Consider the following 17284-nt stretch of genomic DNA (forward strand, 5'->3'; position numbering starts at 1 on the left):
GAAATCACAATGCAGTGAACCAAATAAATGAGAGGTAAGGAAGTGAAGGCAAGGGGATATCCACTGCTCTCTAGAGAAGTTTGGTGATGAAGGAAAGCAGAGAAGGAGGCAGAACGTTATGCAAACAATGGAAAGTGATTCCATTTTTACTTTCCACATAGAGCATTTACTTTGCATTCTGAGCTCCAGACAGCACTTGTCTAAAAAAAATATTACCAAGGAGCAAAATAAATTCAGATACACATTATCCCCTAATTTAGGACAAGAGAAAGAAAATTCCCCGTAGAAAACCATTTTTATTTACTTTTTGTATTCATAGCTAAATCGTCAACATTATAATTCTCTTTATAAAAAACCCCTTTGGTCATGAAACGAATGCTAATACAAGCCAAACACATTCTAAAGAGAAGGAATTCTGTGAGTGAAATCTTTTTTTTTTTTTAAATAACATTAAAAAAATTTTTTTAAATATTTATTTATTTTTGAGAGAGACAGAGACAGAATGTTGGTGGGTTAGGGGCAGAGAGAGAGGGAGACACAGAATCCGAAGCAGGCCCCAGGCTCTGAGCTGTCAGCACAGAGCCCGACACGGGGCTCGAACTTGCGAGCTGTGAGATCATGACCTGAGCCAAAGTCGGATGCCTAACCGACTGAGCCACCCAGGTGCCCCTAAAATAACATTTTTAATTGATTCTCTCACACCTCTCCAATCCTCCTTCCTGATTTATGAAGTTTCTCTTATAATCAGCGCAGGAAAATAGGTCCTCCTGCCCTTTAGGAAATTACATTCTTTAAATGTAAAAGTATTCACAGGTAGGCAGTTTTTTAATTATGTCATGAGAAATTTACATAAACTGGTTGCTTAAGTTCTCATAAGTAGTCTAATAATTGCTAAACTTTTGTCTTCATTCCATTTAAAAATCTCTCATTTTATTCTGCCATTTGCTAATTAGTTTGGGGGATGGGTTCACTTAATAAAACGAATTATATTTTCAAATTACAACATCTTTTCAAATGTTTATTTATTTTGAGGGGGGAGGATGTGAGGAGGGGGAGGAGCAGAGAGACAGAGAGAGAGAATGCCAAGCCAGCTCCACACTGCCAGCGCAGAGCCCAACAGAGAGCTGGAACCCATGAACCATGAGATCATGACCCAAACCAAAATCAAGAGTTGGATGCTTAACTGACTAAGACACCCAGGTGCCATAAAGTTACTGGTCGCAATTTTCTATGTGAGTATGTAACTATACTCACATATGTGTATAAATAGACAGTTTTGTGGGGGAGGGTAGAGGGGAACAGCAGTTGAGAGAGGCGTATTTCCAAAAGTATTTTCTTGCCTTGTTTCTTTCTTTCTTTCTTTCTTTCTTTCTTTCTTTCTTTCTTTCTTTCTTTCTTTCTTTCTTTCTTTTTCCTTCCTTCCTTCCTTCCTTCCTTCCTTCCTTCCTTCCTTCCTTCCTTCTTTTCTTGCTAGGTCACCAGTGTATTATAAGAGGATGTAAGTCAGGAACAGTCAGATAGAAGAGAAGCACAGGGCAAGGTGTGAGGGAAGGGAGCGGGGCCCCTGTTCCCAAATTGCCATGCGTTTACCAACCTAGAAGCTCCGTATTGTCTTAAAGTGTGTAGGCAGCATACCAAATTTGGATCTTGTCATTTTCTTGAGGAATTTTAAAGCTTAAGTACTCCAGCATAGATATTCAGCAAGATGTTTTTGTATTATTATTTACTATTGTAATAGATAATTCTATAGAATTAATTAGAACATAAAATATCTACAGATAATTCTATATAATCTACTATTGTAATAATTGTATATGTATCCAATACCACATCTGACATGTACAGAGGGCATATCTAAAAATCACCAGTTTCTTTCACCTTTTAGTAAGGCAACATCTTTGTTAATCTACTCACTAACGCCCCACTTGTGATTCAGGGTGTAGGCTGCTCGAGAAAAGGTGTGGGCTGTGCCCTGCCCAGTGCTGGCTCCTAGTAAGCATGTGGAACTGGTAGTTTAGAGTTAGTCTCTCTCCTCTTCTTTCCAACCCGCGCCTTTATTCCTTTCCTTCTTTTATCCTTGAAAACTTTAGGGTTACGGACTACAACCTTTCAGGGGATGAGGCTGTCCCAGCCTGAACTAAACCTTCCCGATCCCTGACCCTGAGGTCTTGCTCATTCAGCCTCTGATGGTGAAATGTCCTGCTTGCCCAGCCTACAGAAAATCTACCAGTAGCAGATCAGAGGAGGAATGTAGTCCTCATGGCAAAAAGATGACAGTGGATACTTTGTAAGGAGGAAGGGACATTTATAAAAGACAATTTAGCATATAGTGGTGAACTCATGAGGGAATGGTGACATTATGATGGTTGATATTTTTGCTTGTTGGAAGGCAGAGAAATGTGATACATTTTAAGAAGCCCTCTGTCCAAAATGTTCACATTCGAGTTTTGGTACTAGCAGGTATAGAATTTTAGGTAGCCAGAAAATGCACTTATGTGGATCATTTCCCTCCTTAAGGATGCAGGAAAAAAGCCTTTTCAGAAGGTCAGATGGGCGTGGCTGTACGTGTCCTCTTAGGCTGCTTCATTTCTCTTATTTCTCCCACATTGATTTTTTGACATCTGTTTTCATCAACAGTTACTTGCACTGATAATTAATGGTGAAGAACATAGCTCTTAAGACAGTAGACCAGGGAAGGGTTTGGGATGTAATTATCCTTCTGCCGTTTACCTAGCAACATGTTCAGAACCAGGGAATTAACACTGTAATCCCCAGTCCTGGTTCTTTGATTTACCCATGTGGAAAATTGTGCTGTAATCTTCCCCTCTACTTAGACACTAATTATTGACGTTACTGTTCTGTGATTTGCACAATGTTTGAAATAAAGCATGACTGCTTCTGGACATACCTTTATAATCTATAGTGGGCTTGATTAATACTCAGTGGTGGATTTGAGATGTTCTCAGACTGAGAAACTATTGGAATAGTACTTTTGGGGGAAAACCTACCTTTTTCAAGTCTTTTGGGGAGGGGGTAGGAAAGGACTTGCCAGGGAATGATTATGTGCTGTCAGTCCGTGTTGTAGAATAACTAAAATGGAGTACTGCTTTTTTTGCTGATAATAAAGGCTAACCAAACTGTGTGAGCATTATTGCTATGTAAAATAGATGAAGAAAATTTAGGACTTTAAAACATAAGATTGGTGATTTTTTAAATACTAACTTTTCACCTCTTAAAGCAATTATTTTTATTAAGCATTTGACAGCCTTATGCTTTTTTGGAATTCACTTAAGTTGAACTTCTGAGTACTTTCATACAAATGAATTTTCTGATGCTTAGGTCATGAGAATCAAAGCACTCCAAGAGAAGGGACAGTGAAATTAGGAATTTCACCATTGCTCTTCTTGAGTCTTGGTAAGTGACCCAGCAAATAAGATCTGGTTAACAATTCAACTGGAGTGACAGCGTGCCAAGATAGACTTTTGGATCAGATCCTGGTTGTATAAACGGCAAGGGCCTCTTATTGGCCTTGAATATGCTTTGAAGTCATTTAGGGTTTAAAATCCTCCATAATTTAAAAAATCATGACATTTTCCAAGGAGTAGAAACTAATGGTTCTAAAATCCATCCTAAAATTCTAAAATGGAATAGGTGATTGAGAAATGATGGACTTGATTTTCTTAAAGAGACCACTAGAGGTCGCAAGAGATCTTGGAAAGAAAAAGGTGCTTTGTTTCTACATATGGGAAGAAAAAGACTGACTTTGGGTTCCCCTGCCCCAAATTGACACAATGTTCATGGTAAAAGGTTGGTGTAACCAAAATACACTGCTTTCTTTAGGATTACCACTGAATTAGATTCTCTGTGAGAATCTTCATTCACTGATTTCTTAAAACATAGGCACAGATACTCTCAGGTTTGAAGAAATACAATATTTATGGCATTTAATGTAACATCAGAATCACTTTTTCAATGGTACATTTTTAAGTCTAGCTAATGAAATGCAACTCCTCTCTGGATATGGAAAATACCATCAGACAGGAGAGAAGAAGCCATGCCAATATCCTGAATAGAAAGGTGGCTCAGCCCTGCTGCCGCTGCCGTTCCAGACCTTAAGTGTGAACTTTCCATCTGTGAATTTGCAATACTTTCTTTGTGGGCAAAGAAACAATCTCCCACACTCAAAGGAAGCTAGCCTGTAGATTTTCCTCTAGGATCGTAATTTTGCAGAAGAATGGTCTGGATGCTAAAGCTTTGAAGCAATCTGAGGGTCTAGCCGTCACCAAGAGACCATGCCAATCAGCTGGGAAAGTTCTGTGGGTTCTAGGCATCATGATGTTCATTCAAAGCCCAGCTAACTGACATAGCGGAAATGATTAGAGTTTGTCCTCCCAGGAAGCCAGAGAGAGCCACCAGGTTCCTGTCATGCTCCACCTTGCCTTCTCTTGGGTTTAGAGGACATCCATACCCCAAGTGATGTGTCCTGAGAGGCTGTTGATTTTCTTGCATTTTGGATGCTACTCCATTTTCATATGGCACATTTTTCAGAGTCTGGTGGACATTTAGGTACCTGAGCAATCAATCAGTCTCTATGGGATGGACCTTTTGTTTCCTCCAAACTAGTTAAAATAAAATATTCTAGGGGCGCCTGAGTGGCTCAGTCGGTTGAGTGTCTGACTTCGGCTCAGGCCATGATCTCATGGTTCGTGAGTTCAGGCCCCGCGTCGGGCTCTGTGCTGACAGCTCAGGGCCTGGAGCCTGCTTCAGATTCTGTGTCTCCCTCTCTCTCTGCTCCTCCCCTGCTCACACTCTGTCTCTCTCTCAAAAATAAATAAAGATTAAAAAAAAAAGAATAAAATATTCTACACTAATTACATTAACAAGTACATTGTTGCCTCCTCCAAGCCACTTCCTGAATGGAATATATAAAAGAATGTTGGTTTTCACCCAGAAAATGGTGTCATTCCCATTGCATTTTAAGTTGATAAATTATAACCTTACATAATCATAACTCCTGACATGCTCTGGGTCACAGAGGTGCTGGACATGTGGCTGTACCGTGCTAAATGAATTCATGTGAAGTCGTGGCTCTCCTATTTTCCCAGAGGCAGACAGTGCTCATTGCCTCAGAGTGCTCGAATTTAAGCATTTTACTGGATGGATTGTTTTTGGTAGCTGAGGTGTTTTGTTTCTGTAGGGCTAGACTTTGTCATATGCCATTTGAGACTCTGCAAGGCTGATGTCATACTTTATCATTAGCACTGGGGCTGATGCAAGATCATAAATTATCGATTACCCCAAGGAATGCATTTAGCAGAACAAGTTCCTCTTTATCCATTTTGGGGAGGAGCTGAAGCGAGAGACTCTTTAGAACTGCACAATTTGGTTATTTTCTTCCTATTTTCCCCAGAAGAATTAGTATTGAGCTATGATCAGGGATAACTTTGTTCATAGGCTGCAGAGGGCTCATGCATAGGTGTACAGCCCTGGGGCTCTCTGAGCCTTTATTTCTGATTTTTGTATCCATGGAGTATTATTTTTGTGTCCATCCTATGTAGATAAAAGCCCATCGTACACAGTTGATCTTAGAATTTTCTATATGACAGGTGCCTCGATTCTCTTTAAGTGACTAGGATATTGAATTATTTTTGTATTATTTACAAGTTACCTCTTTTAATATCAATGTGGAGTTTTATTTTTGGCAAAGCATTTGAAAATGGATTTCTTGGCTATTCTCTCCTAGAATCTTTTTTATTTTTTTTCAAACAAGTATCACTCAGGACTCTCTTTACAGAGAAAAGCTCCCCTCTGTTAGCAGCACTTCTTTGGCAGGTTAAGTAGGGAGATGGGTTCTGGAATGCAGTGGGGTGTGCTAGTAGGCTCTTTCAGCAGAGGTCCTGAGTGCTTGGAGGCAGGGAGCCAGCCAGTGGGGGTTTCCAGGTGGTGTGGGACATGGGGGCCGCATGTGAAGTCTCTCCAGAGTAGATTGTGCTGAGGGCTTACTGTCTACCAGAGTGTACCTTGTATCACTACATTGTACCCTCCCTGCTGTCCTTGTCCCTGCCTGCTTAGTAGATGAGAAACCAAGGCTTAGTATTGAAGTGACTGGGCAGGTGTCTCTGTCAGTTAGGGCTGTGGTCTCACTCTCCACATGAGTCCCCTCAGGCCACACATTGCTCACCTGGAAAACAGGCTTAGCAGTGGCACCCCTCGGTGCTGTGTGTACATGTGTCATACTGGATGAGGTCCTAGAATACGGTACGGAACCTATTCTGTGTCGCCTATCACTGTTGCACCTGTGCTGCAGTCTACAGGGTATGCAAATGTCCAAAAGTTCAACAAAGCCAGTCTCTGGTTAAAGTGCTAAAGACAGATTTTAATCAATAGTAACTATTATATAGGCAAAAGCATACGGTGTGAACTGAACTCAATTTTGGTTGAGTTAATTAAAGAGAAAATTAGAGAATTGAGAGGGGGCGAGGGGAGTCTCAGTAGAGTCAAGGAAGTGAAAAATGACAAGAAGTAGGAAGTGGGTTTGTTCCTTGTGAAACCTATCTGAGTTTGCTAGCTGGAGCTTATTGAAGTTAGGCTCCTACCCTTCCACAGAGACTGAGAGACAGGGGCTCTACCTTTAGGTGTTGGCTAGAACAAACAGGAAATTCTTTTGGCAGCCTTGCTTTCTCAGAAAGGCACTTCAAGGGGGCTGGGGTCATCCTAGGGATGTGGCCTTGGGCTATGAGAAACTATGTCGGTATTTGTTCAAGTCTTTGCAAGCCAAGGTTGAAGTCTAGTTGAAAAGAAGGTTCAGAGTATCTTGGCTAACCTTTGTCATGGAGAAGCACAGAACTCCCTCTCTGTCCCCAAAGAGCATAATCCTTGATTGGAAACATGCCCTGCTTTGACATTAACATCAAAAGTGGACAATAGGGGTGCCTGGGTGGCGCAGTCGGTTAAGCGTCCGACTTCACCCAGGTCACGATCTCGCGGTCCGTGAGTTCGAGCCTCGCGTCAGGCTCTGGGCTGATGGCTCGGAGGAGCCTGGAGCCTGTTTCCGATTCTGTGTCTCCGTCTCTCTCTGCCCCTCCCCCGTTCATGCTCTGTCTCTCTCTGTCCCCAAAATAAATAAAAAACGTTGAAAAAAAAATTAAAAAAAAAAAAAGGTGGACAATAGATATCCAGTTTTGATCCTGTCATTAGTTCCTGGGAAAGGAGGCTGGGATGATGAGCCACTGGAGGGTATGGGGTGGAAGGATGCTGGAATTTGGAATAAGTGAGTGGATCACAGTGCTGGATAGGGACAGAGGCAGAAGGAGGGAAGATGGTGAGGTCCCCTTCTAGGGAGAATGAGTAAATCACCTGTGTGTCATTGTTGGTGATGATTATGAAAAGAGGCCTTAAAGATGAGGCTAAAGGGCTCTGACCCAGAAACAGCGGGGGCTAGCAAAAGTTTTTGAGTAAGAGAGTGAGGTGAAGAAAGCAGGGTTTTAAACAGATTAGTGATAGTGGGTGGAATGGGACAATAGGCAACTAGCACAGCTATTCAGGCTTCTATAGTGATAACCTCTTCCATTCCATGCATTGATTATAAATATTCTTCGGTTGTCCTTATGGACCCTTCCTACCTAAGTAGTAGTAATGTTAATAATAATAGCACATCACACGCTATTATCTCAACATTAAATTTACTGTCTTTATGACAGATGAGCAAACTATGGGATGAGGGTTTGAGTGATATGCCCGAGGTCACAGTTATTAAATCCAGATTTACGCATTCTGGCTTCCAGCCCAGACTTTGACCACTACACTGTATCATTTATCCTCCAATCTTTTCAGAAGAGCACCATGAGCCTTCAATGCATTTATTATGGAGCTTTGGTACACCCAATCACACCCAGCCACTGGTAGCTCTCAAAGTGATTGTGGACACACAAAAATAGATGGGCAAGTAGTCAAAGACTACTTAAAAAATTTAGTGCAGAGCTGAAACAGCTTGTGAAGTGGCTATGGTGTGAGAGTACAGTCAAGTCCATCCTAAAAACACAGTTGGTGTTTGTTTCTGGATCCATGTCATGAATATATTTTAAGTGTATTTGTTTATTTAGTTAGTCATTATTTTAATAATTCCAACATAATGAACACACAGTGTTATATTAGTTTCAGGTGTGTAATGTAGTGACTCAACAGTTCTATACATTTCTCAGTTCTGGCTCCATGTTTTAGACTCCCTACTAGAGAGTCTCTCTGACGTGCTGGCATGTGGAATGAGACCGTTGGTTGGTGATGACATCATACCCAGGTTAACAGTATAATAAGCAAATATCCTGGTTGTCTGGATAAGGACCCTCTGCTGTCTCTCCTTCCAGAGAGTGCTGACAGGTTAAGAATAAGAGTCAACCTGGGGAGTTATGTTTAATCCCTGATGGTTGTCATCTTCTTTTTGTTTTTTCCTTCCTGTATCGTGGTCTGTTAGCTAGCTTTCCCCTTACTTCTGAGTTTTATATAGCAGAGATGAAGTTTTTCAAGTGTGTATTTCTCCCATCAAGATGTTTATTACTGATGAAAAAACAACATTCCAACAGATGAGGCTCACCAGAGGTAAAGCTTTCATCATTGGAACAAAGTGGGGATTTTCATCCAGAGTGTATGGAGCTGTCCAGTTTAAAGCGTTTAGACGTGGGGAGTGGAGCTGTTGCAGGATTGGGGGAATCCAATCCGGGAGTTGGGGCAGGGCTGGGTGGATGAGCCATGGTGTCGACCCCTGTCCCTTGAGCCAGTCTCCTCTCAACTGTTTAGCTTGTGCTCATGCTTCTTGCTGCCCACTTTCAAAAGGAATGTCGAAGTAAAGGGAAATTTTTGAAGTGCATCGGTGACTTAGTGTAGTATGTGATAGCAGCGTCTAAGCTGACCTGAGTTTATAACATGGCTCTGTTGCCAACTATTGCTGTCATTTCAGGCAAAGCATTTCATCCTCCCTTTGAGCCTTGCTCTCCACCATCTATAGAGTGAAGATGGCAATCCCTACCTTTTGGGGTAGCTATGAGAAGTATACCAACGGAGATAATCTGGATAAAGCCCTGAGCTTTATATACATACAGATCACTCATATGAGCCTACTGTTAATGTCAAAGAGAACATATTAAAAGATCAAATAGGATGATGAAGATGGCACAGTAATGAAGTAAAGGGGAGAAGAGATAAAATTTAGTAGCCAAATCAGATATAGCACAGAAAAACAACAACAAAAAAAACCCAAATGTGGAACATTTTAATAAGAAAAGTACTGGGGCACCTGGGTGGCTCAGTCAGTTAAGCGTCCGACTTCAGCTCAGGTCACGATCTCGCAGTCCGTGAGTTCGATCCCTGTGTCGGGCTCTGGGCTGATGGCTCAGAGCCTGGAGCCTGCTTCCAATTCTGTGTCTCCCTCTCTCTCTGCCCCTCCCCCATTCATGCTGTGTCTCTCTCTGTCTCAAAAATAAATAAACGTTAAAAAAAAATTAAAAAAAAAAAAAAGTACCAGGAAAAAAAAGTATAAGAACATCCTAGGCAGGTAAAATAGAGTACTAAATATAACCAATAATGTACTAAAAAGAATAAAAGAATGTTAGATAATGTCAGAAAAATGGAGTCTAAGAGCCAGCATCACTGTGCAACCATAAACCTGGTTCTTGGTTCTCCCTCTCCTCCCATGCTGGTTGTCAAGATCACTGTGTAGGGTCCTGACAAGGGAAGTCTGAGGTGAATGTTTCCAAGGTGGTGAGCAGAGCTTCATTATTTTTAAAAATATTTTTTAACGTTTATTTATTTTTGAGAGAGAGACAAGACAGAGTGTGAGCTGGGGAGGGGCAGAGAGAGGGAGAGACAGAATCCAAAGCAGGCTCCAGGCTCTGAGCTGTCAGCACAGAGCCTGATGCGGGGCTCGAACTCTTGAGCTGTGAGATCGTGACCTGCGCCGAAGTCAGACGCTTAACCCACTGAGCCACCCAGGTGCCCCAGAGCTTCATTATTATTAAAGTAGCATTTCCTTCTTTATGGGAAATGTAGCGATGTGTCAGGAGTAAAGGGTAGACTTCTGGTCCAAGATGGCAACGTGGGAAGAACCTGAACTCACCTCCTCCATGGACACACCAAGTCAATTGCTGTTTTGGAGCAATTCCTCTTGAAGAACTGAGGACTGACTGAACAGCTTCTGAACAGCATAACAGAGGACAGAGTCACCGCATAAAGAATGGCAGGAGAGGCAGAGACCCAGGAATGAAGGGAACCCCCACCCTGGATGCCGTGTACTGCAGTGGTCAGGGATATTACCTAGGGACCATGTGCAGACTCATCTGCTGTGGGGCACTGAGAAAAAAGCCTCGATTTAAAAGGGCAACTAGAGGGGGGTGCCTGGGTGGCTCAGTTGGTTGAGCATCCGACTTCAGCTCAGGTCATAATCTCGTGGTCCGTGGGTTCAAGCCCCATGTCGGGCTCTGTGCTGACAGCTCAGAGCCTGGAACCTGCTTCGGATTCTGTGTCTCCCTTTTTCTGCCCCTCCCCCACTTGAGTCTCTCTCTCTCAAAAATAAACATTAAAAAAATTTTTTTAAGGGCAACTAGAATATAAAGGAACCAGCCCTAGAACCCTGCCAAATGGTGGGGGAGCTGCTGGAACTTCCTCTGTGTCAGAAGGGCTGGTGAGTACCATGGTTTCTGTTCCCCATTGATAAGCGTAAAGGGTACCATGGGTCCATGTTGGGTAAATGCATAAACAAGGTTAAATATTCATATTTATTCTAGTACTTCTCAGTCTCTAATATATAACTGTGACACTCCAGAGTGCACCTATACTAGGAAATTGTCTTTAGACAGTTGAATTCTTTTGGGAGGAAGAAGGGGATGCTAGGGACAATGTCATAGAAGTAGTGTCCTTTGGAACACATGTAGGAAATGCTGTTCCTAGCTTTTTGTCCTTTTGTCTCAGAACAAATGATGCCCCACATTCCATACCCAAATAAGCTGAGTGTGTTCCCTCTGACTAGAATTTTCCACCCTCAGTTCTCTTGACATAGCTCTCTTCCCTTTTCTTTATCCAGGTCTCAGCGCAGATGTCCCTCCTTGGAGAGGTCTTCCCTGACCACTTAACCTTTCACTCTCCCTCCCAGAGCAGTTACCATTGTTTGAAATCTTTGAAGTGTTGTATTTGCTATAGTTTCATTCTGTTTCTCCTGTAAGAATGCAAGTTCATGTCATGAGCATGTTGCTGTGTCCCTGGCATTTAGAACACGGTCTGGCGCATAGTAGGTGCTCCGCTGAAGGAAGGAACACTGAAATTAATTAAGCCTTTTCATTAAACAGGGTAGAAGATCATGATGATCTCATGCCGATATTTTTGCGCCATGACACCATTCTGAAGGAAACTTACGGCGAGTACTTCCTGGCTGAACTAATCGAGGCCCAAGATGAAGAGAATCATGCTGTTGTGTGTGAGGTTGGTGATTTATCTGCCTGGGTTACGCTTACTAAGAGAAATGAGAGAAATAAGCACATTGCTTCTGGTTTTGCCCTACACCCCTACAGCTACCATCCCCTCCCTGCTTCCAAGGCCAGGCTCGCTTCTGAGCTGTGACATCACCCTCCTTCCCAGTGTGACCTAGCTTTAGTTTTAGGTTTTTGTGAGATGCTTCCAGATGCCAGGCTGCTGTGGGTTCTTTGCCCTGCTCCTGAAGGTAGAGATGGGAGTTAGGGTGAAAGGGAGAGATTCTTGAGGGTGTCTGAGGGGGATTTCTGAGACCCCAAGATCCCAGAGGCCAGAGATCACAGACCAGCATCCTGCTGACACATGGATTTTGTTTGACTTGGAAAGTAATATTTTTTTTAACTTTTTGTTCTGGCAAAATTTCACACTTACAGAAAACTGGTAAGCACCCAAGTTCCCTAAATGGTAACGTTTTACCACATTTGCTTTATCATTCTCTTTGCTTGCTTTTTCTATGTATTTCTCTCTTTTAATATATAAACATATATATTTGTATTACTTATGTTATATTATAAATATAATTATATAAAAATATAAATATTATACATATATATTATTTAAGAACTCTTTACGTTTATGTTTTTCTGAAACTTTTAAAAATAAGTTGTGGATGTAATGCCCCTTTACCACTAAATACTTCCATGGTTATTTCCTAAAAACAAGAATGTTCTCTTATGTAACTGTAGTACAGAGGTCAGGATTGAACATGATTCCTACACTCCTATTATCTAATCTACAGACCTTATTCAGATTTTACAGACAGTCCTTTAGAGCAGAAGTAAATCCACATCATTTTTTGCATTCAGGTGTCCCATGTCTTCGGTCTCTTGTAATCTGGAACTCTCTAGTTTGCCTTTGTTTTTCATGACAGTGACAGTTATGAAGAGCACACATCAGTTATTTTGTGCAACATCTCTCAATTTGGATTTGTCCAGTGTTTTCTCATGATTTGATTTAGGTTGTAGATGAGTAAGTTTTGTTTTATTAGTGGCTAGCATTTACAAATTAAGAAAGTGTACATAACAGTTGGAATTTCTAGCTTCTCTAGAAAAATCAGAAGGCCTGCTGTTGGGCCTGCTCTTCTGCAGGTCCCCAGTGAGATGGAGCTTTGGAGCAGCTTTGGAGCAGCTGCTGTAGACAACGCAGGTGTCCTCGAGCCCACCATTGTACCAGCCTGGCCCTGTGAGCACGTCAGTGGTGACCACTGATTCAGAACATGCTCCACAAATGTCCTAATTCCATAGCATCCATCCTGGAAGGCTTTACTGAGATGGGAGGTAGGAATGGGAGTAAAGGAAGATGGAACCCACCCCCTGTGGTTTGCCAGCTGTAGACCTGAAGTCTACACCCAACAGAAGTGAGGAGAAGAGACACAGAAGAGAGCTGGCAAGCTAGCTAGCTTTAGCACATCTCAGCTCAAAGTGGAGAGCAGGCTGACCTGGTGCCTGGGGCAGCTGCCGTGAGCAACCCTGCACCTTGTGAGATTGTCCCTCATCCTTGCCCTGACGCTGGAGGCATTCGTGGAGGGACACTCCGCCCTTACAGAAATTTAGCTAGTTGTGGCTTTCTTCTCTGAATCTGCACCCACAAGATTTGATAATTAGGATTTAAATCCTAGTTCTGATAGCGAAACATTAAGTGTATTGAGGTATCTTTAGGCCTTCATGTTGGTGCGAGCCTGTTGAAAATAGGCCTTCCTGAAAAATATTGAAACATTTAGGCCTTCCTAAAGCCAAAAATATTGTGATAGCTTTCTACCTCATGCCACTCCATCTGAAGCTTTGGACATTCTTAGGAGCTGAAAGTGCTGAAATTGGGATATTCATGGGGTCTGCTCTGTGCTATGGAGAAATTGACACAACAAAATTGGGACTCTGAGTGCCTCAGGGTAATTAGGGAGTGTGTGGTGACTGTTCAGCTTTAGGAAGGATAGGGTCTTAACCAATGGCAGCCGCTTTATGTGTGTATGAGAAATGTGAGGAAAGTATTCTAAAGAAGTAAGTACTCAAGCTTGAGCATGCATTGAAATAACTCTTGGGGTGATTAGAACACAGATTACTGGGACTCATGCTCAACATGATCTAGTAGATTTGGGATGGGCCTGGGAATGTGTACATCTCAGTAGTTCATGGGTGATATTGATGCTGCCGGTTTAGGGACCATGTTTGAGAAGTCTGTTTTAAAGGAATGGAGCTCCCCTGCAAATGTCTTATTATTGACTTGTGTACAGGGATCTCACAAGGTCAGGCTTTTGTTGCTAGTTTTAGGAATCAAGAAAAGAAAGCAATTCAAATGTGAGCTAAAATGTTCCCTTTGTATCGCATGAGAAATCTAGAGGACAATTTTTGTAAAGGCCTGTAAACGTGGTTTATGTAAGCTTGGATTGAAGATTGCTTTTGACAACAAGATAATCTTAGTCTGAATGAGTTTTTGTGTTCTCTTTTGCATATCGTAATTAGCAGACATGGATAAAACCCTTGCATGTCCAGCTCTATAACTGAATATTTCATTCATAGAATCCCAAGTTTCAGGCAAAGATGACCACAAATTAGCTTTTTTTTCAAGTGGCCAGTTTATGGAAAAGCATTCGAAGGTGGGAATTTAGCAGTTTTACTTCTAGGATGATTGTTCAGGGATTCTTCATACATTAATTTCTCTATTTGACAAAACTTAAGAGCTATTTAAAGAATATTACTTTTCTTGGAAAACTTGGAATCAAAAATTCTTTTATTCTGATAACATGATCTGTTGGAGGCTTGTTTCTGCATCAGTAGTTCTCAAGCTCAGTTTGTATGAAAATCACCTGATCAGAATCAGGTGATCCTGATGGGGATGCTTTTAGACTGTTCACATGACAATAAACTTATATCCAGAATATATAAAGAACTCATATGGCAATAAAGAGACAAATAATCCAAATAAAATGTGGGCAAAGGATTTGAATAGCCATTTCTCCAACAAAGATATACAAATGGCCAATAAGCTCATGAAATGACACTCATTAGTCATTAGGAAACTACAAATCAAAACCACAATGAGATACCATTTCACACTTGCTGGGATGGTTATAATAAAAGAGAAGGACAATAACAAGCGTTGGTGAGGATGTGGAGAAGGTGCCATCTCATACATTGCTGGTGGCATTATAAAATGGTGTAGCCACTTTGGAAAATAATCTGGCGTTTTCTCAAAAAGTTAAACATAGAATTACCATTTGACCCAGCAGTTCCACTCCTAGAACTGAAAATACATGTCCACACAAAAACATGTACATAAACATTCATAGCAGCATTATGCATAATAACCAAAAAAGTGGAAACAACCCAAATGTCCATTTGCTTGTTGATGAATGAATAAACAGACAAAAGGTGGTATAGCCATACAATGGAATATTATTAGGAAATCAAAGGGAATGAAGTACTGATGCATGCTATAACATGTTTGAACCTTGAAAACATTACACTAGGTAAAAGCAGCCAGACATCAAAGAGCACTATTATATGATTCCATTTATATGAAAGCCTAGAATAAGCAAGTCCCTAGAGACAGAAACTAGATTAGTGGCTGGAGAAAGAGGTAGATGGGGAATAACTAATAAAGGGTATGGAGTTTTTTGCAGGGGTGCAGGAGATGAAAATATTTTGGAATTAGTGGGTGAAGGTGTGCACATTTGTGAATATACTAAAAGCCACCAAATATATATACTGATTTAAGGTTTACTTTTATGGTAGGTGAATTATATCTCAATTAAAAATCCTGATGCTACCATGTACTTAGACGAAGTAGACCAATCTTTTGGGGTCTTTCTAAAAAGCTCCCCATGTGGTTCCAGTGTGCAGTCAAGGTGGTGAAACATTTATCTACATGATGGAAAACAGGATGACCTTCGAGAGATAAAGGCATTAGTTTCTTAAGGTGAGAACTGGCCCTAAAGTTAGATTCTGAGGTAGTAGTCCCTAATATTTATTTCTTCCCCATTGAAAAGGTTTTTGTTTTTTTTTTTTTCCATCTTTAGTTTTTTGCATTTTCCTTTAAGGACTTGCTTTTGTATATTTTCATTCAACCTATAGCTTCAGGCTAATGGAAAAAGGAAGAGTCAGGGAATATTTGGGCACAGCAGCACCATTTTGAAAACTACATCTTTACATGATGAGAACAAACTACTGAGAAGTAATGATTCACGCAGACCCCAGTCAGGTCTTAGAATGACCAAAATGGACAAACCCAGTTTAGTCAGGGATTTGTTTTTTGGAGGTTTTTATTTATTTGTTCCAGCTTTATTGAGATATAATTGACATATACCACTGTGTAAGTTTAAGATGTACACCATTTTTGGGCACCTGGGTGGCTTAGTCAGTTAAGCATCCGACTTTAGCTCAGGTCATGATCTCACAGTTCATGAATTAGAACCCCATATCAGGCTCTCTGCTGTCAGCACAGAGCCCACTTTGGATCTTCCGTCCCCCCTACCCTCCTGCCCCACTCTCTCTGCCCCTCCGTGGCATGTGTGTGTGACCTCTCTCTCTCAAAAATAAATAAACATTAAAAAAAAAAAAGATGTACACCATGTCGAGTTGATACACTTATATACTGCAAAACAGTTGCCACCATAGCATTAGCTAACACCCCCTTATTGTCACATAATTACCAGTACTTTCTTGTGGTGAAAATGTTTAAGATCCACTCTTTTAGCAACTTTCAAGTATATAATACAATATTGTTAATTATAATCATCCTGCTGTCCATTAGATCCCTAGAACTTATTTATCTTATAACTGGAAATTTTGTGCCCTTTGACTGACTTCTTTCCATTTCACTTACCACCTAACCCCTGGTAACCACAGTTCTGCCGTTTTTATGTGTTCTCCTTTTTTAGATTCCATTTTTTTTTTAACGTTTATTTATTTTTGAGACAGAGAGAGACAGAGCATGAACAGGGGAGGGGCAGAGAGAGAGGGAGACACAGAATCTGAAACAGGCTCCAGGCTCTGAACTGTCCGCACAGAGCCCGACGCGGGGCTCGAACTCACGGACCATGAGAACATGACCTGAGCTGAAGTCGGACGCTTAACCGACCAAGCCACCCAGGCGCCCCTAGATTCCATATTAAGTGATATCGTGTAATATATTGCCTTTCTCTGACTTGGCTTAGCATAATACCTTCACGGTCCACCCATGTTCTTGCAAATGGCAGGGTTTCCTACTTTCTTGTGGCCGAATAATATTCCATTGTATGCATATATACCACATTTTAAAATTCATTCATCTGTTGAAGGAAACTTAAGTTGTTTCCATATTTTGGCTATTGGGAATAATGCTACAATGAACATGGGAGTGCAGATATCTGTTCAAGATCCTGTTTTTGTTTCTTTTGGGTATACCCCCAAAAGTGGGATTGCTAGGTCATATGGCAGTTCTATTTTTACTTTTTTGAGAAACCTGCACACTGTTTTCCATTCTGGCTGTAGCAGTTTACATTACCACCAACAGTGCATGGGGATTACATTTTTTTTTTAAAGATTTTGTTTTTAAGTGACCTCTGCACCCAACATAGGGCTTGAGCTCACAAACCTTGAGATCAAGTCACATACTCTACCTACTGAGCCATCCAGGTGGTCCAGGAGGGTTACTTTTTCTCCACATTCTTGCCAACACCTGCTATCTCTTGTCTTTTTGATGATAGCCTTCCTAATAGGTGTAAGGGGTATCTCATTGTGGTTTTGACTTTCATCTCCTGATGATTAGTGAGGTTGAGCCTCTTTTCATGTAC

General features: G+C 41.3%; 1 protein-coding gene across 3 annotated transcripts in view; it reads left to right on the forward strand.

The window, feature by feature from the left end:
- Window positions 1-17284, forward strand: part of CFAP61 (cilia and flagella associated protein 61) — a 279904-nt gene that overhangs the window by 24836 nt on the left and 237784 nt on the right. For all 3 annotated transcript variants that reach the window (XM_019462387.2, XM_019462391.2, XM_053890470.1), the window contains exon 7: window positions 11334-11466. In XM_019462387.2, coding sequence (XP_019317932.2) covers window positions 11334-11466 — 133 coding nt within the window. The remainder of the gene's footprint in view (window positions 1-11333; window positions 11467-17284) is intronic.

Source organism: Panthera pardus, unplaced genomic scaffold (assembly GCF_024362965.1).
Source record: "Panthera pardus isolate Hobbes unplaced genomic scaffold, ASM2436296v1 HiC_scaffold_25, whole genome shotgun sequence".
Taxonomy (NCBI): Eukaryota; Metazoa; Chordata; class Mammalia; order Carnivora; family Felidae; genus Panthera; species Panthera pardus.